Source organism: Hyperoodon ampullatus (genome assembly GCF_949752795.1).
Source record: "Hyperoodon ampullatus genome assembly, chromosome: 12".
NCBI lineage: Eukaryota > Metazoa > Chordata > Mammalia > Artiodactyla > Ziphiidae > Hyperoodon > Hyperoodon ampullatus.
The window spans coordinates 40,237,767-40,255,152 of record NC_136925.1 but is presented as its reverse complement, the minus strand read 5'-3'; the positions used below and the strand labels follow the sequence as shown (position 1 = coordinate 40,255,152).

General features: G+C 39.5%; 1 protein-coding gene across 1 annotated transcript in view; it reads left to right on the top strand.

The window, feature by feature from the left end:
- AK9 (adenylate kinase 9) overlaps positions 1-17,386 on the top strand; it is a gene marked incomplete at both ends in the record, with an annotated part of 108,014 nt that overhangs the window by 5,155 nt on the left and 85,473 nt on the right. The window contains 3 exons of the mRNA XM_079716719.1: positions 3,143-3,255; positions 6,467-6,652; positions 8,940-9,068. Of these exons, the coding sequence (XP_079572845.1) occupies positions 3,143-3,255; positions 6,467-6,652; positions 8,940-9,068 (428 nt within the window). The remainder of the gene's footprint in view (positions 1-3,142; positions 3,256-6,466; positions 6,653-8,939; positions 9,069-17,386) is intronic.

The window sequence follows — 17,386 nt, the reverse complement described above, 5'->3', positions numbered from 1 at the left end:
TCCTGTACACTGGTACTTATCCTGAGAGCTAGCAGAGGAAGAGTGCTATAAATGATTTCTTTAATATACATTTATTTATTTATTTTTGGCTGCGTTAGGTCTTTGTTGCTGCGCGCGGGCTTTCTCTAGTTGCAGCAAGCGGGGACTACTCTTCATTGAGGTGCGCGGGCTTCTCATTGCAGTGGCTTCTCTTGTTGCGGAGCACGGGCTCTAGGCACACGGGCTTCAGTAGTTATGGCTCGCGGGCTCTAGAGCGCAGGCTCAGTAGTTGTGGCTCATGGGCTTAGTTGCTCCGTGGCATGTGGGATCTTCCCGGATCAGGGCTCGAACCCGTGTCCCCTGAGTTGGCAGGCAGATTCTTAACTGCTGTGCCACCAGGGAAGTCCCTATAGATGATTTCTTGAGTCTGAGGGCCACACTATCAGCATGCAACTGCATGGCCACGGTCTAGTCATGCACAACTGGGCTCATTTAAAGGCTACAGTGAAGGCAGGACCTTGAGCCCCTTCTGCCCAGCCTCCCCTCACCTGTCCTACAGCAGCCCCAAAGGAATTTCTTTGGAACCTAGCACTTTGCTAAACACAGTTTGAAACTCTCTGCTAAGCAAGGATTCTTTCTGATGTTTGGTCTTACCCAGCAGCCTGGTAGATGGTAGAAGCAATATTGGAAGTAAAGGGCTTTCAAAATAGAGATATTAACTTGAGTCAGCGGCTGGGTAAGCCTGGGTAATTGATGACTCCAAGATTCCTAAAGACAGATAATGTGCTGTCAGTAAAGTATTGCCAGATCCAATCTTAATTTTTTTCTGTACCAGAGCCCTTTTATACTTGGAGGTTCTGTCACTATTTAGAAAAAAGTTACACAATCTACAGTTATAATCCCTTCATTCACAACCTGTCATGTTGTGTTGGCCTTGAGCCAAAATCAGCTTCCATGAACTGCATCCTCACCAAAGAGAAAATGGCAGCGTCAATTCCTGGGCACCCTGAGAAGCCCTGCTCTGCATCCTCCTTCTAGATTCCAGAAAAAATCATTTTCCTCAGTGACTGATGGACAGCCCTGGTCTGGGCAGTCCCTGCCCCAGGTATAGCACATTGTGGATGGTACTGTAAGTCACTGGTCACCAATATGGCCACTCATGCCAGGCCGGGCTGAGGTGAGATGACTATCAGGGCAGGCTGGATGCTAAGCTACCCAATGTCCATGAATCTCTCAACACTTCGATCTAAAAGCAGTAGCATACCATCTTCAGTTTTGTGGCTATAGGGAATACCTTCTTCTTCTCACTGTGCCAGGAAGCGGGGACAAAGTGACGGTATGGGCCTGTTGGTTTCCCCTGGGCTGTGGTGTGAACAGTCTTTGAGTTTTCCCTTGGTGGGGGTGATGCAGGCTGGGCATTAGCCTGCCAAGTGCCTATTCTGCCTATGATGGTATATGCAGAGCCTTCCAGCAAGGAGTGGCGTGGGGTCTACCATTCCTCTGTTTTCAGCATGGAGTGCAAGGGCTTGGTAATTGTGTCAAGGAGAAGTGGGACGGAGGGTGGAATCCTCACCTATGCTTCCATCTTCACAACATGTCTCTGGGATTAGAGAGGTTGACAGTGGGCTCAGCAGCTCTAAGAAGTATCCCCCTGAGATCTTCCCAGAATTGGATCCAGAGAACTAAGTTATTCCACTGTAAATCTTCAAAGGTGAGATAAACAAGCAATGTAACTGTCTCTGCCACAACTCTTCCATAGACAGATTTCCAGGGTCTGGATATGATGATACTGGCCACCTCTCAATGGGTAGAGCCCCCAGATCCATTGCTCAGAACATTAAGGCAACCCAAATAATGGCCTATCAGGAGACAGCCAGACCCCATGGAAACAACCCACTCTTCTGCTGCCTCCACCAGGGAAGAGACCAAGTATGAAACTCATTCAAATATACATGTGCACCCAAGGTTTGGCATGCCTGCAAACAGTCGCACTTGGAATGCCTGATAAGCTCTCAGGGCAGTGGCAGTGGTTGTAGTAATGGGCAGGGTGCTGGAGAGCATAGCAAACAGAGTGCCAAGCATCTTTCTGTCATCCACTTACAATAGACAAATGTGGGCAGTGCTGGCAGCAGAGGGAATGGGAGGAAGGTCTTGTGTAATCCCTTGTTTCTTAGAAGGGGAGGGCATGAACTCTGGGGACTGACTGGTCTCTGGAATTATCCAAGGTTGAATTCAATCTAGGGCTAAGTCATGCAGTCCCTTCACCACAGCACCCACAATGGCAATGTGTCAGACCAAGGGGTTAATGCCAGCCATCATGTCCCAGAGGAGACACTGGTCAGTCTTGACAGCCTCACTCCATTCAGTTTTTATAAAATGTCTGCCAAAAATCAAAGCTTAATAACCATAATTTGTCTGTCAGTTGTTCCTCCAAGAAAAAAATATTCTATAAAACAGCAGAAAAATTGTTCGAAGGCCTTTAATTCCCAGCGACAGAGTTAAGAATTTATTAACAAGAGAAAGGTTTCTCAAGCAAGAGAGTGACATAATTAAAGAAATATATTAAGGAAACTAATATGATGATGGTATCCAGGGTGAATTTCAATGAGAAGATATAGGTTTCTGGGTAGGGATGCAAGCCAATAAATGTACTAAGCCAAAATCATATTGATAATGTTTCTTAAAATGTATGAGGGTTACATGGGTATTTTATTACTCTCTGTAACTTATATAAACATATACATATATATTCCATTGTATTATGAAATATTAATTCAAGAAATAAAAATAATATGCCATGCAACCCACTATAATATACCTTTACCATTCATCATATGAGCTTTCCTAACATGAGTTAAAGAATTATTGGCATGGAATTTCCTTCTCTAGGCACCTCATGTGCCTAAAATAAATTGATTTGGAATTTTTAAAGATGTCTCCTCCTAGCCCAATGGTTTTATTTATTGTCAGAAAAACATTATTCAGAGTTATACTTCATGTGGCAATAACCTTAACTATTAATTTTTAAATGTTGACAGATGATTTTAAGACCAGCATTAGTATTCATCAATAACTAAATGATATTTTTATAAATAATAATAAATCCATGCTCTCAGACATGGATAATATTATAAAACTTTTAAAATTATGTTTTACTCTACAGGCTATATTATCACTGAAATACCATCACTTTCACAGGATGCCATGACTATTTTTCAGCAAATAGAATTAATTAGAAATTTAAATTTGAAACCTGATATTATAATCAATATTAAGGTAAGAATATTAGTTGTGTTTCTAGTATGGTATACATAACCATTCTTTTTGATAGTTAAATTCAAGGAATGTTCTTAATTGTTTTAAGGAGTTAAGAAAATAATAATTTATGCATCAGTTATAGGGTCTGAAGTATACTTTGTCATACCACTGTGCTTTTGCACCCGTAGCTCCATCCACGGGAAACACCTCCTTGCCTCTTCACCAGGCTTCATCACAGTTATCCTTTGAACGCCAGTTCAGGCATCATCTCTGCAGAACTTTCCCCAACAACCAACCCCTCTGCAACAACACAAATATTAACTAACTCTCATTCTCTCTCCCTCTCTCTCCCTCTCTCTCTCTTCCCCACAGCTGCTTCATCACAGGAAAGTTAAATACTTCTCTGATGACCATTCATGTTGCTCTTTTCTATCATATTACCTCACTGTATTGTAATTGTCCATTTTCTTCTAGACTCTGCCTTACTTGGAGGCAGGAACCATGTCTCACTCCTGTAAACCTCAACTAGCACAATAAGTGGTACCTAATACGTTTGCCAGTTAAATAAAATGAAAGAATGAACAAATGATTTGGATGTACAAATGTTAAAGAACACTGATGGGTTGGTCCTGTTCCCATTTCTCTCCTTTACCAACTGTAGAACATGGTAAATCACATTTAGGAGCCTCAATTTCCTCTTCACAAAGATGATACAAAGATAGCTGCTTCATAGGGTTGTGGTAAGAATACAGTGAGGTGAGGACCACTTGTTTATATGAACATGAATGATAACCATTTATAACAATACCCTGCCTGATTCCCCAAAGGGTTTGATAACTCAAAATAAATTAGATGGTCCTCAGCTCAAGTGCAGGGACTCAGTGGTATGTTTGGGCCAGCTGTGAGAGACAGGTGGCATTCAGTGATGGGTGTGGTGTCATCTGCAGCCCCAGCCCAATGTCATGGTCAGAGGCCAATCAAAATCCCTGTGTGACCTTCAGAATGTCACCCATGTGAACATATGTATAATGGAGAGAAAAAAAATCTCAAATAATTAACTGAAACCAAATATAAAGTCTAGGCCATGGAACACAGAGATTATATAAGAAATTAAGACTGGGTGGAATAAGAACACAGAGATATACAGGCCATAAGGCTCCAAATGCTCACTAAATTTGGGTCATAAATTTGGTTCTAAGTTTGATGAACCAAAGCAGAAGGGGAAATGTGACCAGTTATATAAAATCCACATTGCCCATGAAAAGACAAGCCATTCCTCAGGAAAAACAAAATGAGAGATGAGAGATATATCTTACATGGGTCTCAACATAAGGATTGTTAACGTAGAGAATGAAGTCCTTAACCCCACTGATATTGTGTGATGGTGGGTGTCCACAGCAGTTTCCACAGGTAGCTGGGGCATAATCAGAGGGCCTCATGTGAGATAGAACTTCAGTACAGCACACACTTCTCTGATGGTTTGGCCTTATTTGGGGATAGAGTCTGGTATTTCTAGACCAGAAGTTTTTAGCCTGGGATCCATGAATCCTTAAGCATCCATGAACGTTCTGAAACTATATGCAAATTTTATGTGTATGGACATTTTTCTGAAGCAAAAGCCTATGGCTTTCATCATATTCTAAAGAGGTCTGTATACTAAAAAAAAAAAAAAAAAGCATTAAGGGCCAGTGATCTACTACAGCAGTGGTTCTCAGAATTTGGTCTGAGAGCCAACTGCATTAGTAGCACTCAAGAAGCTTGTTGGAAATGCAGATTCTCAGGGAGCACCCCAGAACTACAGAAACTGTTGGGGTAGCATCCAGCTGTCTGTGTTGAGAAGCCCTCCAGTTTACACAGACGCTACTGAAGTTTGAGGATCACTGCTCCCAGGCATACCTTCAGATTCACCTTAAGATTAATAAATCACTTCCTATAAGTGAAAACAGGAGACAATAGTCTTTGTCAAGGACCCACAATGTGGGTATTCTGGGTTGCCAAATGAGGGCAAATATACGTGTGGTTTTTTTAATTACCAGAATGGGTTGAGATCTTTTTTTGTGAAAAAATTAGAAACCCTAAATAAAAGTCTTGCCTCAGTAAATACCCATCCCATCTCCATATAGAAGTAGTCTGAAGAAATCAGAAAATGAGCACGAAAAGTTCTAAAGTTTCTTGCTTCCTTTGTTTCTCAAAAGTGTGATGCATGAACTGTTGGCATCAGAATCACTGACAATGTTTGTTAAAATGTCTGAGCCTCACTCCAGACTTAATAAATCACAGGGGAAGCAGAAATCTTTTTTTTACGGTCCTCTGTATACAGTTACACTCTAATGTTTGAGAACCACTACTATAGAATGTCATCCAGAGTTTATCGTGAAAAATATTCAGAGCAGAATTTACAGCTCAAAACCTTAGTTTATCATTAATAATGTGTCACAGAGCGTGGGCTACAGATCAGAAGGCCTGGTCCCGAGTTGTAGTTTCCCCTCATGACATTGTGACCTTACCCTGCCAGAGCAGTCCTTCTCTGATCTGCAAAATGGCTTTAATCATAATATTGTATTACTTCTCTTACAGGGTTAGTTTAAGAATTGAGTAAAATATTACACACGTGGAAGCGCTTGCAATGAGAACATTACTCATAGACTTTGGTTTTGTCCTTTTTTACTATCCAGATTCAGTTTTCTCATTTACAAAATGAAAAGATTAGACTAAACTAGATGACCTTTCAGGTCCCACTCATTGATGCTATTTTATGAAATACTTCATCCATAAAGCTGTAAATGATAGTAAATACTATAAATACACGATATATATTTTTTGTCAGAAGATTGTGGCTATTCCCCCATTTTCATCCATTCTCAGTTTTTTCAAATTAATCTGACAGAATCCTCCTGTGTACCTTTGCTGACTAAATTGATTTTCTATTCTATTTCTCTGGCTCCTTCTACTGTTATTCTAACCCTCTTTTTTTTTTTTTTTAATCTTAAAGCTTCTGATACTTTCTCACATGTATAACTTTTGGGTAAAGAAAAATGTTGTCATAGCTTAAAAGTTGTATCTTGTGCCTCTCGTGGTATATGATAAAATCTGATTCAAAATGCCATTTACATTATTGAATTTGCTCAGGGTTTTGAGGAATTTGGGAGTTTATATACTGCATAATATGTGAATAGGAAGTAAAGGCATATTCAAAATGTTTTCTGTAATTACTAATGTTGTTCCTTAGTGTCCTGACTATGATTTATGCCAAAGAATTTCGGGGCAAAGGCAGCACAGTAGTACAGGATACATATTCACAAGAGATCAGTGGGATCCTGAAGTCATTGAGAGTCGGAGGAAAAAGAAAGAAGCCCAAAAGGAAGGAAAAGGAGAAGAGGAAAGGGAAGAGGAAGAAGAGCAAGAAGAAGAAGAGGTAATATCCCCATACCAGATACTACACTTTTAAACTGCTATAATTAAATTAAATGACAGTATAAATAATAAAAAATAGCAGCTACTAGAGAAAATTACACTTTCTTTAAGTTTTCATTTAGTCTGGAGGAAATAGCAAAAATATTTCATGTTTTCAAGAACCATTAGATCATAATGTAGAGGTCATCAAGTTTAAGGTCATCCTTCTTGTCAGTATGGAAGTCCCTCCATATCCTGACAGCTAATCTGCTTCATTTCATAGCAACAGAGAGTTACTGGTCACCTACTATGTGTCAAGCACTATGTAAGCTAGAGTGAGGAGTTAGAGCAATATAAGACAAGTGTAATATGGAGAAGAAGGTAGCCCAGTCAGAATCCAATTTATGAAGTTAGCATAACCCCGATTTCAAACTCTGACAGAGAGAGCACATGAAAAGAAAGCTATAGCCCAATTTCACATATAATGTTGATACAACAATCCTAAATTCAGTACTAGTAAGCATAATGCAATAGGGCCTCAAAAGAATCTTCTACCATGACTTAATGAGGAAAATTGATATAAAGAAATCTGTTAATAGGTGATGGGTTGGATTTAGCCCACTGGGGTGGGACAGGTCATAGTTTGCCAGTCCTTGCCCTACTGAAATATACCTGTGATTTCTATTATAAATTTATTTATTTATAATGTTTAATAATTTAAAATAATTTCTATAATTTGTAAATTATTATGACTAAATACTATTTCTATTAGGGCCTAGACTCTGTGAAGTCAGATGTTAATTTGTAGATGGCTACATCACAAATCATTTGTCTAGTGGAAAAGATAAGCCCCAAAGGCTACAGTTTTATTGCCCTGTAGGATATTAAGCAGGATATCAAACTTTGCACTCTGATTTCAGTTATTATAGATAATTCAGCTTTGTCATCCTGCTGGTTCCCTCACTAATAGGTTAAATGAATTTTTGACATTCGTTCTTTCACTTAAGAGTAGATCTTAAAAGTTCTCATCACAAGAAAAAAATTGTAACTCTGTGTAATGATGGAGGTTAACTAGACTTATTGTGATCATCTCACAATATGTACAAATACAGTTGACCCTGAAACAACTCCAGGGTTGGGGCACTGACCCTCCATGCAGTTAAAAATCCAAGTTAACTTTACAATCCGACCTCCATATCCGCGGTTCTACATCCTAACAACCACAGATCATGTAGTAGTATGGTATTTACTATTGAAAAATATCCTCCTATAAGTGGACCCATGCAGTTCAAATTCACGCTGCCCAAAGATCAACTGTATTAAATCATTATATTGTACACCTGAAACTAATGTAATGTTATATGTCAATTACATCTCAATTTTTAAAAAACTGTTAATATAAGACAGCCCATTAAAAAATATAAAGTAATCTTCCCTGTGCAAATAAGGCATTAGATAATAGTCAGCATCTATATACCAGATTTTTTTAAAAAGGTAAACCTCACAGCAAATAGGAATCAAAGTGTGTCATTTTAGCCTGAATAAAGTATACCATTGTAATTAAGATAATAAATATGATAATAAGATAATAAATATGATATTGAATGCCTACCAGGTCTTGGGCTGAGAATTTTTACACATACTATTTCCTCTGCCTTGAAATATTCTTTCTCCAGAAATCTGTGCGGCTCTACTCAAATGTCACTTCTTCAGAGAACCCTTTCATGACCACCTTCTCCCATCACTCTCCAGCCCCTCTCCCCTGCATCATCTTTCTTCTTAGCTCTTACCACCACAGCCTAACCTGTCATGTATTTAGTTGTCTACTTGTTTATACTCTGTCTTCCTCAATTGGGACATGTGCTCTCTGAACCCCAGGCCTCAATTCTGTTCTGTTCCCCAGTTTTGTTCTCTGTCATCTCTCAAGCTCCTAGAACAGTGTCTGGCACAGAGTAGGCACTTAAGCTTTACTAAATGAATGAATCAATGAATGAATGAGCTACAAGCTCAGGTATTCATAAAAGATCTACTTTCTTTGTCTCTAAAAATCTGATGTTATTCCTTTACTCTTCCCTACTTATTGGGGAGCAAAAAGAAATTAGTAAGTATCCAAGTCAATTTAAAGCTTTATTCCATCTGATAAAGGAACTTCAGGGGTGTTCTATCTCTCTAAAATAAAAATCCTGTTTCTAATCTCCCCTTCTCCCTTCTTCTCATCCCAAAAGGGCATCTAGGTATAAGGAGGGAGGGATATGACTTGTAAATAAAGTAACGATAACATAAAGATATTTAACATCTTTTCCATTTAGGCATTTATTGCTGAAATGCAGGTGGTGGCTGAAATTCTTCAACATCTAGTTCAGAGGCCTGAGGATTATTTGGAAAATATCGAACACATTGTTAAACTTTATAAGGAAATAATTCTTCACCCTTTAGAAGTAAGAACAAGATATTTTGCTGAAAATGGGAATGTTGATATTTGTGTTTTATCCCTGAAATAACTTTCACATTTCTTTACTTCATGTATTATCTGCCTGATTCTCCTCCTCTTGAGCTTGGTAAAATGCTATCAGAATAAGGTTGCATTCCAAAAGCTGTTTCACAGAACAATATTATTTTACTCTTACAAAGCAGGAATGTTGCTGAAAATTGCATTTTTCAAAAGTCATTAGGGGAATTTATTTATGGTTGGAGGTTGGAAGGTCCATGTCAAGAGATTGTTTTGTGAAAGCGTTTATGGGTTTATCAAAACAAATGTACACTTAAGGTGTATCTTTTATTCTAAAAGGAATTGTTAATTTAGTTAAATTGCAGTCTAAAGAAGAGCTATCCCAGACTGGTTTCTCTGTTTATCCCATTCAAAGATGATTATTTGTAAACATGATAAGGCCATTTTATATTATAATAGGAAATTTTTAATTAAAATAATTAGCATTTTAAAAGTATGATTACTGAAATTATGATTATTGAAAAGCATATTTTTATGGTCAAAAATCCAGGGCAGACTCTGCCCAATTTATGTTGGAGATTTATTCAACAAACATTTATTATCTGGTATTTGGCCAGATACCATGCTAAGCAATGGAAATACAAAGAAAATAAAAAACAGTCCTCAAATTACCTCTTACCATCTGGTAGAGAAACTAAAAGAATTTGTTTCATGCTGTTTTATAATGTTTATATATTTTTAGAGACAAATGAGTGGATCATATTCATCACCATTGCCCACCCTGCCCCGCCAAAAAATGAGAACAAAACTGGTTACTTTTTTTATTGAAATATAGTTGATTTACAATATTGTGTTAGTTTCAGGTGTACAGCATAATGATTCAGTACTTTTGTTTTCTTATGTATGACTTTGATTCCTCCCTTCTTCTTCTTCCATCCCTGGCCTTTAAACATAGCTTCTTAAGTGTAATTTACATGTCTATCTATAATATTCTTTCTCCTTCAACAAAAATATTCTACATATTCCTTAAGTGGCTGGCACTGGGTATCAAATAAAGCATAATTAATATCAGATTCAGAAGATTAGAAAACTATATTCATGGGCAGGGGGTTGGATAGGGACCAGGTCTCACATCCTAGCATCACCAATACCCAGTGCAGTGCCCAAATTCTGGCGAATGGTAAATGCTTAACAGATGGTCAGCTGAACAAGTGATGAGATCACAAAGGAAAAAGAATGACAGCTTCCATTTCATTACATGTAAAGCTTCTGGAAATAATTTTTTAAAAAACACCTCACTCAAATTAAAAGACAACAGACTTGAAAAATATCCACATCAACTATGATAAAAGATTTAAAGCTTTGATATACTAAAAGGTCATAGACTCACAGACATAGAGAACAGACAGGGTTAACAAAGGGGAGGGTGGGTGGGGGAGGGATGGAGTGGGAGTTTGGGGTTAGCAGATGCAAACCAGTGTATATAGAATGGATAAATAACAAGGTCCTACTATATAGCACAGGGAATTATATCCAATATCCTGTGATAAACCACAATGGAAAAGAATATAAAAAAAGAATGTATATATATGTATAACTGAATCACTTTGCTGTACAGCAGAAATTAACACAACATTGTAAATCAACTCTTCTTCAATTTTAAAAATGTGGAAAAAAAGGTCATAGAAATGATTTTTCTAAAACCTGTAAGGTCTTACCCTCCTGATGATAAATGGACAAGAAATATGAGCAGACAATTCACAAAAATGAAAGACAAAAGAGTAACAGGCCTGTAGAAAAATGTTCAACTTTACTGATAATAAAGAAAGGCTAATCTAAATTAAGAGATATTTCCATGATCAAACTTTAAAAGATGAACAAGGAATAAGAATTACTAATTCTAGCAAGTATATATGGTAAAGAACACACTCTCATACCCTGCTGAAAGGAATAGAAATTAGTATGGTGGTTTTTAGAAAGCTTGTCTGAAAAAAGCCCAGAAGTGGAAAAATTCTAAACCCTGCAGCAAAGCATAGATAAGAATCGAGTGCCCTGGTGCCAGCAGAGCAAGAATTTCAAAGCCAAGAACCTAGACGTTAGGCCTAGGTGATGCTTGCTCAGTAGTATATAGCTTGCCTTGTAAGGTAATTCCAAGGTGCTGGTGTGTGTGGAGGGAGGTGGGAGAGCCTTCAAAGGTAGGAGCCTGCAATTCCAGTCTCCTCTGACCTGGCTGAGATGTCAATTCACTTGGAAGGCCAATACCACCAAACTTCAGTGTTCCTTCAAAAGACATGAGAAAAGCAAGTGGGAGCAAAGTAACCTGCATCATTTTCTGGCTTATATCCTACTTCAGGAGTAATCCAAGGCTAAGTCCTCATTCTCGCCTGTCTTCGAATCCCAGCTTGACTCCCGGTCGGACCTGGTATAGGATCTTTAGCCTTAGGATTGTTCCTACCCTTAGACTTAGTAAGTCCATTCTTAAGAATCTAGCTTAAGCAAAGTATATGAAATGCGGAAAAGCATAATGTACTTCCTTGTTCAGAACGTGGTTATTTATGGTTAAATAAATAATGCAGGCATAATGAGCCTTCTGTCTAGAAGAAAAGAAATACTTAGAACCTAACCTCGTGCAGTATTATGAAAGACAAAATGTAATGGACGTTTAAGGAGATGATTTTGTTCAGACCATTGCAACAGGGAGAATGTTCATTCAGGAGGACTTTCTCAAAGAAAAGTAAGGGGGCTGGGGTTTTATGGAGGCAGGTAAACAAGGGAGCCATCCTCAGGTCCTATGGGAATCATGAAAAAAGATGGAGATGGATCTTATCCGAGTCTTTGAGGAAAGGTGGAGGTGGGTCTTATCTCCCCACCATCCCTACTTTCTGGGAACACAAGGCTCAGATAGAGTTCAACATTGCCAATGTAAAAAAATAAAATCCTTTGGATTTTAGATTTTAATAGTAAAAAAAAAAGTGGAAGAAAATTTATAAGAATATTAATATAGACTTCCGGGTAAGATGGCGGAAGAGTAAGACGCGGAGATCACCTTCCTCCTCACGGATACACCAGAAATACAGCTACACGTGGAACAACTCCTACAGAACACCTACTGAACGCTGGCAGAAGACCCCAGACCTCCCAAAAGGCAAGAAACTCCCCACATACCTGGGTAGGGCAAAGCGGAGAGATTCCCGCACAGAGGATCGGTGCCGAGCGGCACTCACCAGCCCGAGAGGCTTGTCTGCTCGCCCGCCGGGGCGGGCGGCGCTGGAAGCTGAGGCTCGGGCTTCGGTCAGAGCGCAGGGAGAGGACTGGGGCTGGCGGCGAGAACTCAGCCTGAAGGGGGCTAATGTGCCACAGCTAGCCAGGAGGGAGTCCGGGAAAACTCTGGAGCTGCCGAAGAGGCAAGAGACTTGTTCTTCCCTCTTGGTTTCCTGCTGCGCGAGGAGAGGGGATTAAGAGCGCTGCTTAAAGGGGCTCCACAGACGGGCGCGAGTCGCGACTGAAAGCGCGGAGCCCAGTGACGGGCGTGGGACGCTGGGGCTGCTGCTGCCGCCGCCAAGAAGCCCGTGTGCGAGCGCAGGTCACTGTCCACACCGCCCTTCCGGGAGCCTGAGCAGCCCGCCACTGCCGGGGTCCCGGGATCCAGGGGCGGCTTCCCTGGGAGAACGCACGGCGCGCCTCGGGCTGGTGCAACGTCACGCCGACCTCTGCCGCTGCAGGCTCGCCCCGCACTCCGTGCCCCTCCCTCCCGCCCGGCCTGAGTGAGCCAGAGTTCCCGAAGAGGCTGCTCCTTTAACCCTTTCCTGTCTGAGTGAAGAACAGACGCCCTCCGGCGACCTACACGCAGAGGCGGGGCCAAATCCAAAGCTGAGACCCGGGAGCTGTGAGAACAAAGAAGAGAAAGGGAAACCTCTCCCAGCAGCCTCAGAAGCAGCGGATTAAAGCTCCACAATCAACTTGATGTACCCTGCATCTGTGGAATACATGAATAGACAACAAATCATCCCAAATTGAGGAGCCAGGAGTCAGTACTGTGCCTCTGAGGTGGGAGAGCCAACTTCAGGACACTGGTCCACAAGAGACCTCCCAGCTCCACATAATATCAAACGGCGAAAATCTTCCAGAGATCTCCATCTCAACACCAGCACCCAGCTTCACTCAACGACCAGCAAGCTACAGTGCTGGACACCCTATGCCAAACAACTAGCAAGACAGGAACACAACGCCACCCATTAGCAGAGAGGTGGCCTAAAATCATAAAAAGTCTGCAGACACCCCAAAACACACCACCAGACGTGGACCTGCCCACCAGAAAGACAAGATCCAGCCTCATCCACCAGAACACAGGCACTAGTCCCCTCCACCAGGAAACCTACACAACCCACTAAACCAACCTTAGCCACTGGGGACAGACACCAAAAACAACAGGAACTACGAACCTGCAGCCGGCAAAAAGGAGACCCCAAACACAGTAACATAAGCAAAATGAGAAGACAGAAAAACACACAGCAGGAGAAGGAGCAAGATAAAAACCCACCAGACCTAACAAATGAAGAGGTAATAGGCAGTCTATCTGAAAAAGAATTCAGAATAATGATAGTAAAGATGATCCAAAATCTTGGAAATAGAATAGACAAAATGCAAGAAACAGTTAACAAGGACCTAGAAGAACTAAAGATGAATCAAGCATCGATTAAAAACACAATAAATGAAATGAAAAATACTCTAGATGGGATCAATAGCAGAATAACTGAGACAGAAGAACGGATAAGTGAGGTGGAAGATAAAATAGTGGAAATAACTAATGCAGAGCAAAATAAAGAGAAAAGAATGAAAAGAACAGAGGACAATATCAGAGACCTCTGGGACAACATTAAACGCACCAACATTCGAATTATAGGGGTTCCAGAAGAAGAAGAGAAAAAGAAAGGGACTGAGAAAATATTTGAAGAGATTATAGTTGAAAACTTCCCTAATATGGGAAAGGAAATAGTTAATCAAGTCCAGGAGGCACAGAGAGTCCCATACAGAATAAATCCAAGAAGAAATACGCCAAGACACATATTAATCAAACTGTCAAAAATTAAACACAAAGAAATCATATTAAAAGCAGCAAGGCAAAAACAACAAATAACACACAAGGGAATCCCCATCAGGATAACAGCTGATCTCTCAGCAGAAACTCTACAAGCCAGAAGGGAGTGGCAGGACATAATTAAAGTGATGAAGGAGAGAAACCTGCAACCAAGATTACTCTACCCAGCAAGGATCTCATTCAGATTTGATGGAGAAATTAAAACGTTTACAGACAAGCAAAAGCTGAGAGAGTTCAGCACCACCAAACCAGCTTTACAACAAATGCTAAAGGAACTTCTCTAGGCAAGAAACACAACAGAAGGAAAAGACCTACAATAACGAACCCAAAACAATTAAGAAAATGGGAATAGGAACATACATATCGATAATTACCTTAAATGTAAATGGACTAAACGCTCCCACCAAAAGACACAGATTGGCTGAATGGATACAAAAACAAGACCCATATATATGCTGTCTACAAGAGACCCACTTCAGACCTAGAGACACATACAGACTGAAAGTAAGGGGATGGAAAAAGATATTCCATGCAAATGGAAACCAAAAGAAAGCTGGAGTAGCAATTCTCATATCAGACAAAATAGACTTTAAAATAAAGACTACTAGAAGAGACAAAGAAGGACACTACATAATGATCAAGGGATCGATCCAAGAAGAAGATATAACAATTGTAAATATTTATGCACCCAACATAGGAGCACCTCAATACATAAGGCAAACACTAACAGCCATAAAAGGAGAAATCGACAGTAACACAATCATAGTAGGGGACTTTAACACCCCACTTTCACCAATGGACAGATCATCCAAAATGAAAATAAATAAGGAAACACAAGCTTTAAATGATACATTAAACAAGATGGACTTAATTGATATTTATAGGACATTCCATCCAAAAACAACAGAATACACATTTTTCTCAAGTGCTCATGGAACATTCTCCAGGATAGATCATATCTTGGGTCACAAATCAAGCCTTGGTAAATTTAAGAAAATTGAAATTGTATCAAGTATCTTTTCCGACCACAATGCTATGAGACTAGATATCAATTACAGGAAAAGAGCTATAAAAAATACAAACACATGGAGGCTAAACAATACATTACTTAATAACGAAGTGATCACTGAAGAAATCAAAGAGGAAATAAAAAAATACCTAGAAACAAATGACAATGGAGACACGACGACCCAAAACCTATGGGATGCAGCAAAAGCAGTTCTAAGAGGGAAGTTTATAGCAATACAATCCCACCTTAAGAAACAGGAAATATCTCGACTAAACAACCTAACCTTGCACCTAAAGCAATTAGAGAAAGAAGAACAAAAACATCCCAAAGTTAGCAGAAGGAAAGAAATCATAAAAATCAGATCAGAAATAAATGAAAAAGAAATGAAGGAAACAATAGCAAAGATCAATAAAACTAAAAGCTGGTTCTTTGAGAAGATAAACAAAATTGATAAACCATTAGCCAGACTCATCAAGAAAAAAAGGGAGAAGACTCAAATCAATAGAATTAGAAATGAAAAAGGAGAAGTAACAACTGACACTGCAGAAATACAAAAGATCGTGAGAGATTACTATAAGCAACTCTATGCCAATAAAATGGACAACCTGGAAGAAATGGACAAATTCTTAGAAATGCACAACCTGCCAAGACTGAATCAGGAAGAAATAGAACATATGAACAGACCAATCACAAGCACTGAAATTGAAACTGTGATAAAAAATCTTCCAACAAACAAAAGCCCAGGACCAGATGGCTTCACAGGCGAATTCTATCAAGCATTTAGAGAAGAGCTAACGCCTATCCTTCTCAAACTCTTCCAAAATATAGCAGAGGGAGGAACACTCCCAAACTCATTCTACGAGGCCACCATCACCTTGATACCAAAACCAGACAAGGATGTCACAAAGAAAGAAAACTACAGGCCAATATCACTGATGAACATAGATGCAAAAATCCTCAACAAAATACTAGCAAACAGAATCCAACAGCACATTAAAAGGATCATACACCATGATCAAGTGGGGTTTATCCCAGGAATGCAAGGATTCTTCAATATACGCAAATCAATCAACGTGATACACCATATTAATAAATTGAAGGAGAAAAACCATATGATCATCTCAATAGATGCAGAGAAAGCTTTCGACAAAATTCAACACCCTTTCATGATAAAAACCCTGCAGAAAGTAGGCATAGAGGGAACTTTCCTCAACATAATAAAGGCCATATATGACAAACCCACAGCCAGCATCGTCCTCAATGGTGAAAAACTGAAACCATTTCCACTAAGATCAGGAACAAGACAAGGTTGCCCACTCTCACCACTCTTATTCAACATAGTTTTGGAAGTTTTAGCCACAGCAATCAGAGAAGAAAAGCAAATAAAAGGAATCCAAATTGGAAAAGAAGAAGTAAAGCTGTCACTGTTTGCAGATGACATGATACTATACATAGAGAATCCTAAAGATGCTACCAGAAAACTACTAGAGCTAATCAATGAATTTGGTAAAGTTGCAGGATACAAAATTAATGCACAGAAATCTCTGGCATTCCTATATACTAATGATGAAAAATCTGAAAGTGAAATCAAGGAAACACTCCCATTTACCATTGCAACAAAAAGAATAAAATATCTAGGAATAAACCTACCTAAGGAGACAAAAGACCTGTATGCAGAAAATTATAAGACACTGATGAAAGAAATTAAAGATGATACAAATAGATGGAGAGATGTACCATGTTCTTGGATTGGAAGAATCAACATTGTGAAAATGACTCTACTACCCAAAGCAATCTACAGATTCAATGCAATCCCTATCAAAATACCACTGGCATTTTTCACAGAACTAGAACAAAAAATTTCACAATTTGTATGGAAACACAAAAGACCCCGAATAGCCAAAGCAATCTTGAGAACGAAAAATGGAGCTGGAGGAATCAGGCTCCCTGACTTCAGACTATACTACAAAGCTGCAGTAATCAAGACAGTATGGTACTGGCACAGAAACAGAAAGATAGATCAATGGAACAGGATAGAAAGCCCAGAGATAAACCCACGGACATATGGTCACCTTATCTTTGATAAAGGAGGCAGGAATGTACAGTGGAGAAAGGACAGTCTCTTCAATAAGTGGTGTTGGGAAAACTGGACAGGGACATGTAAAAGTATGAGATTCGATCACTCCCTAACACCATACAC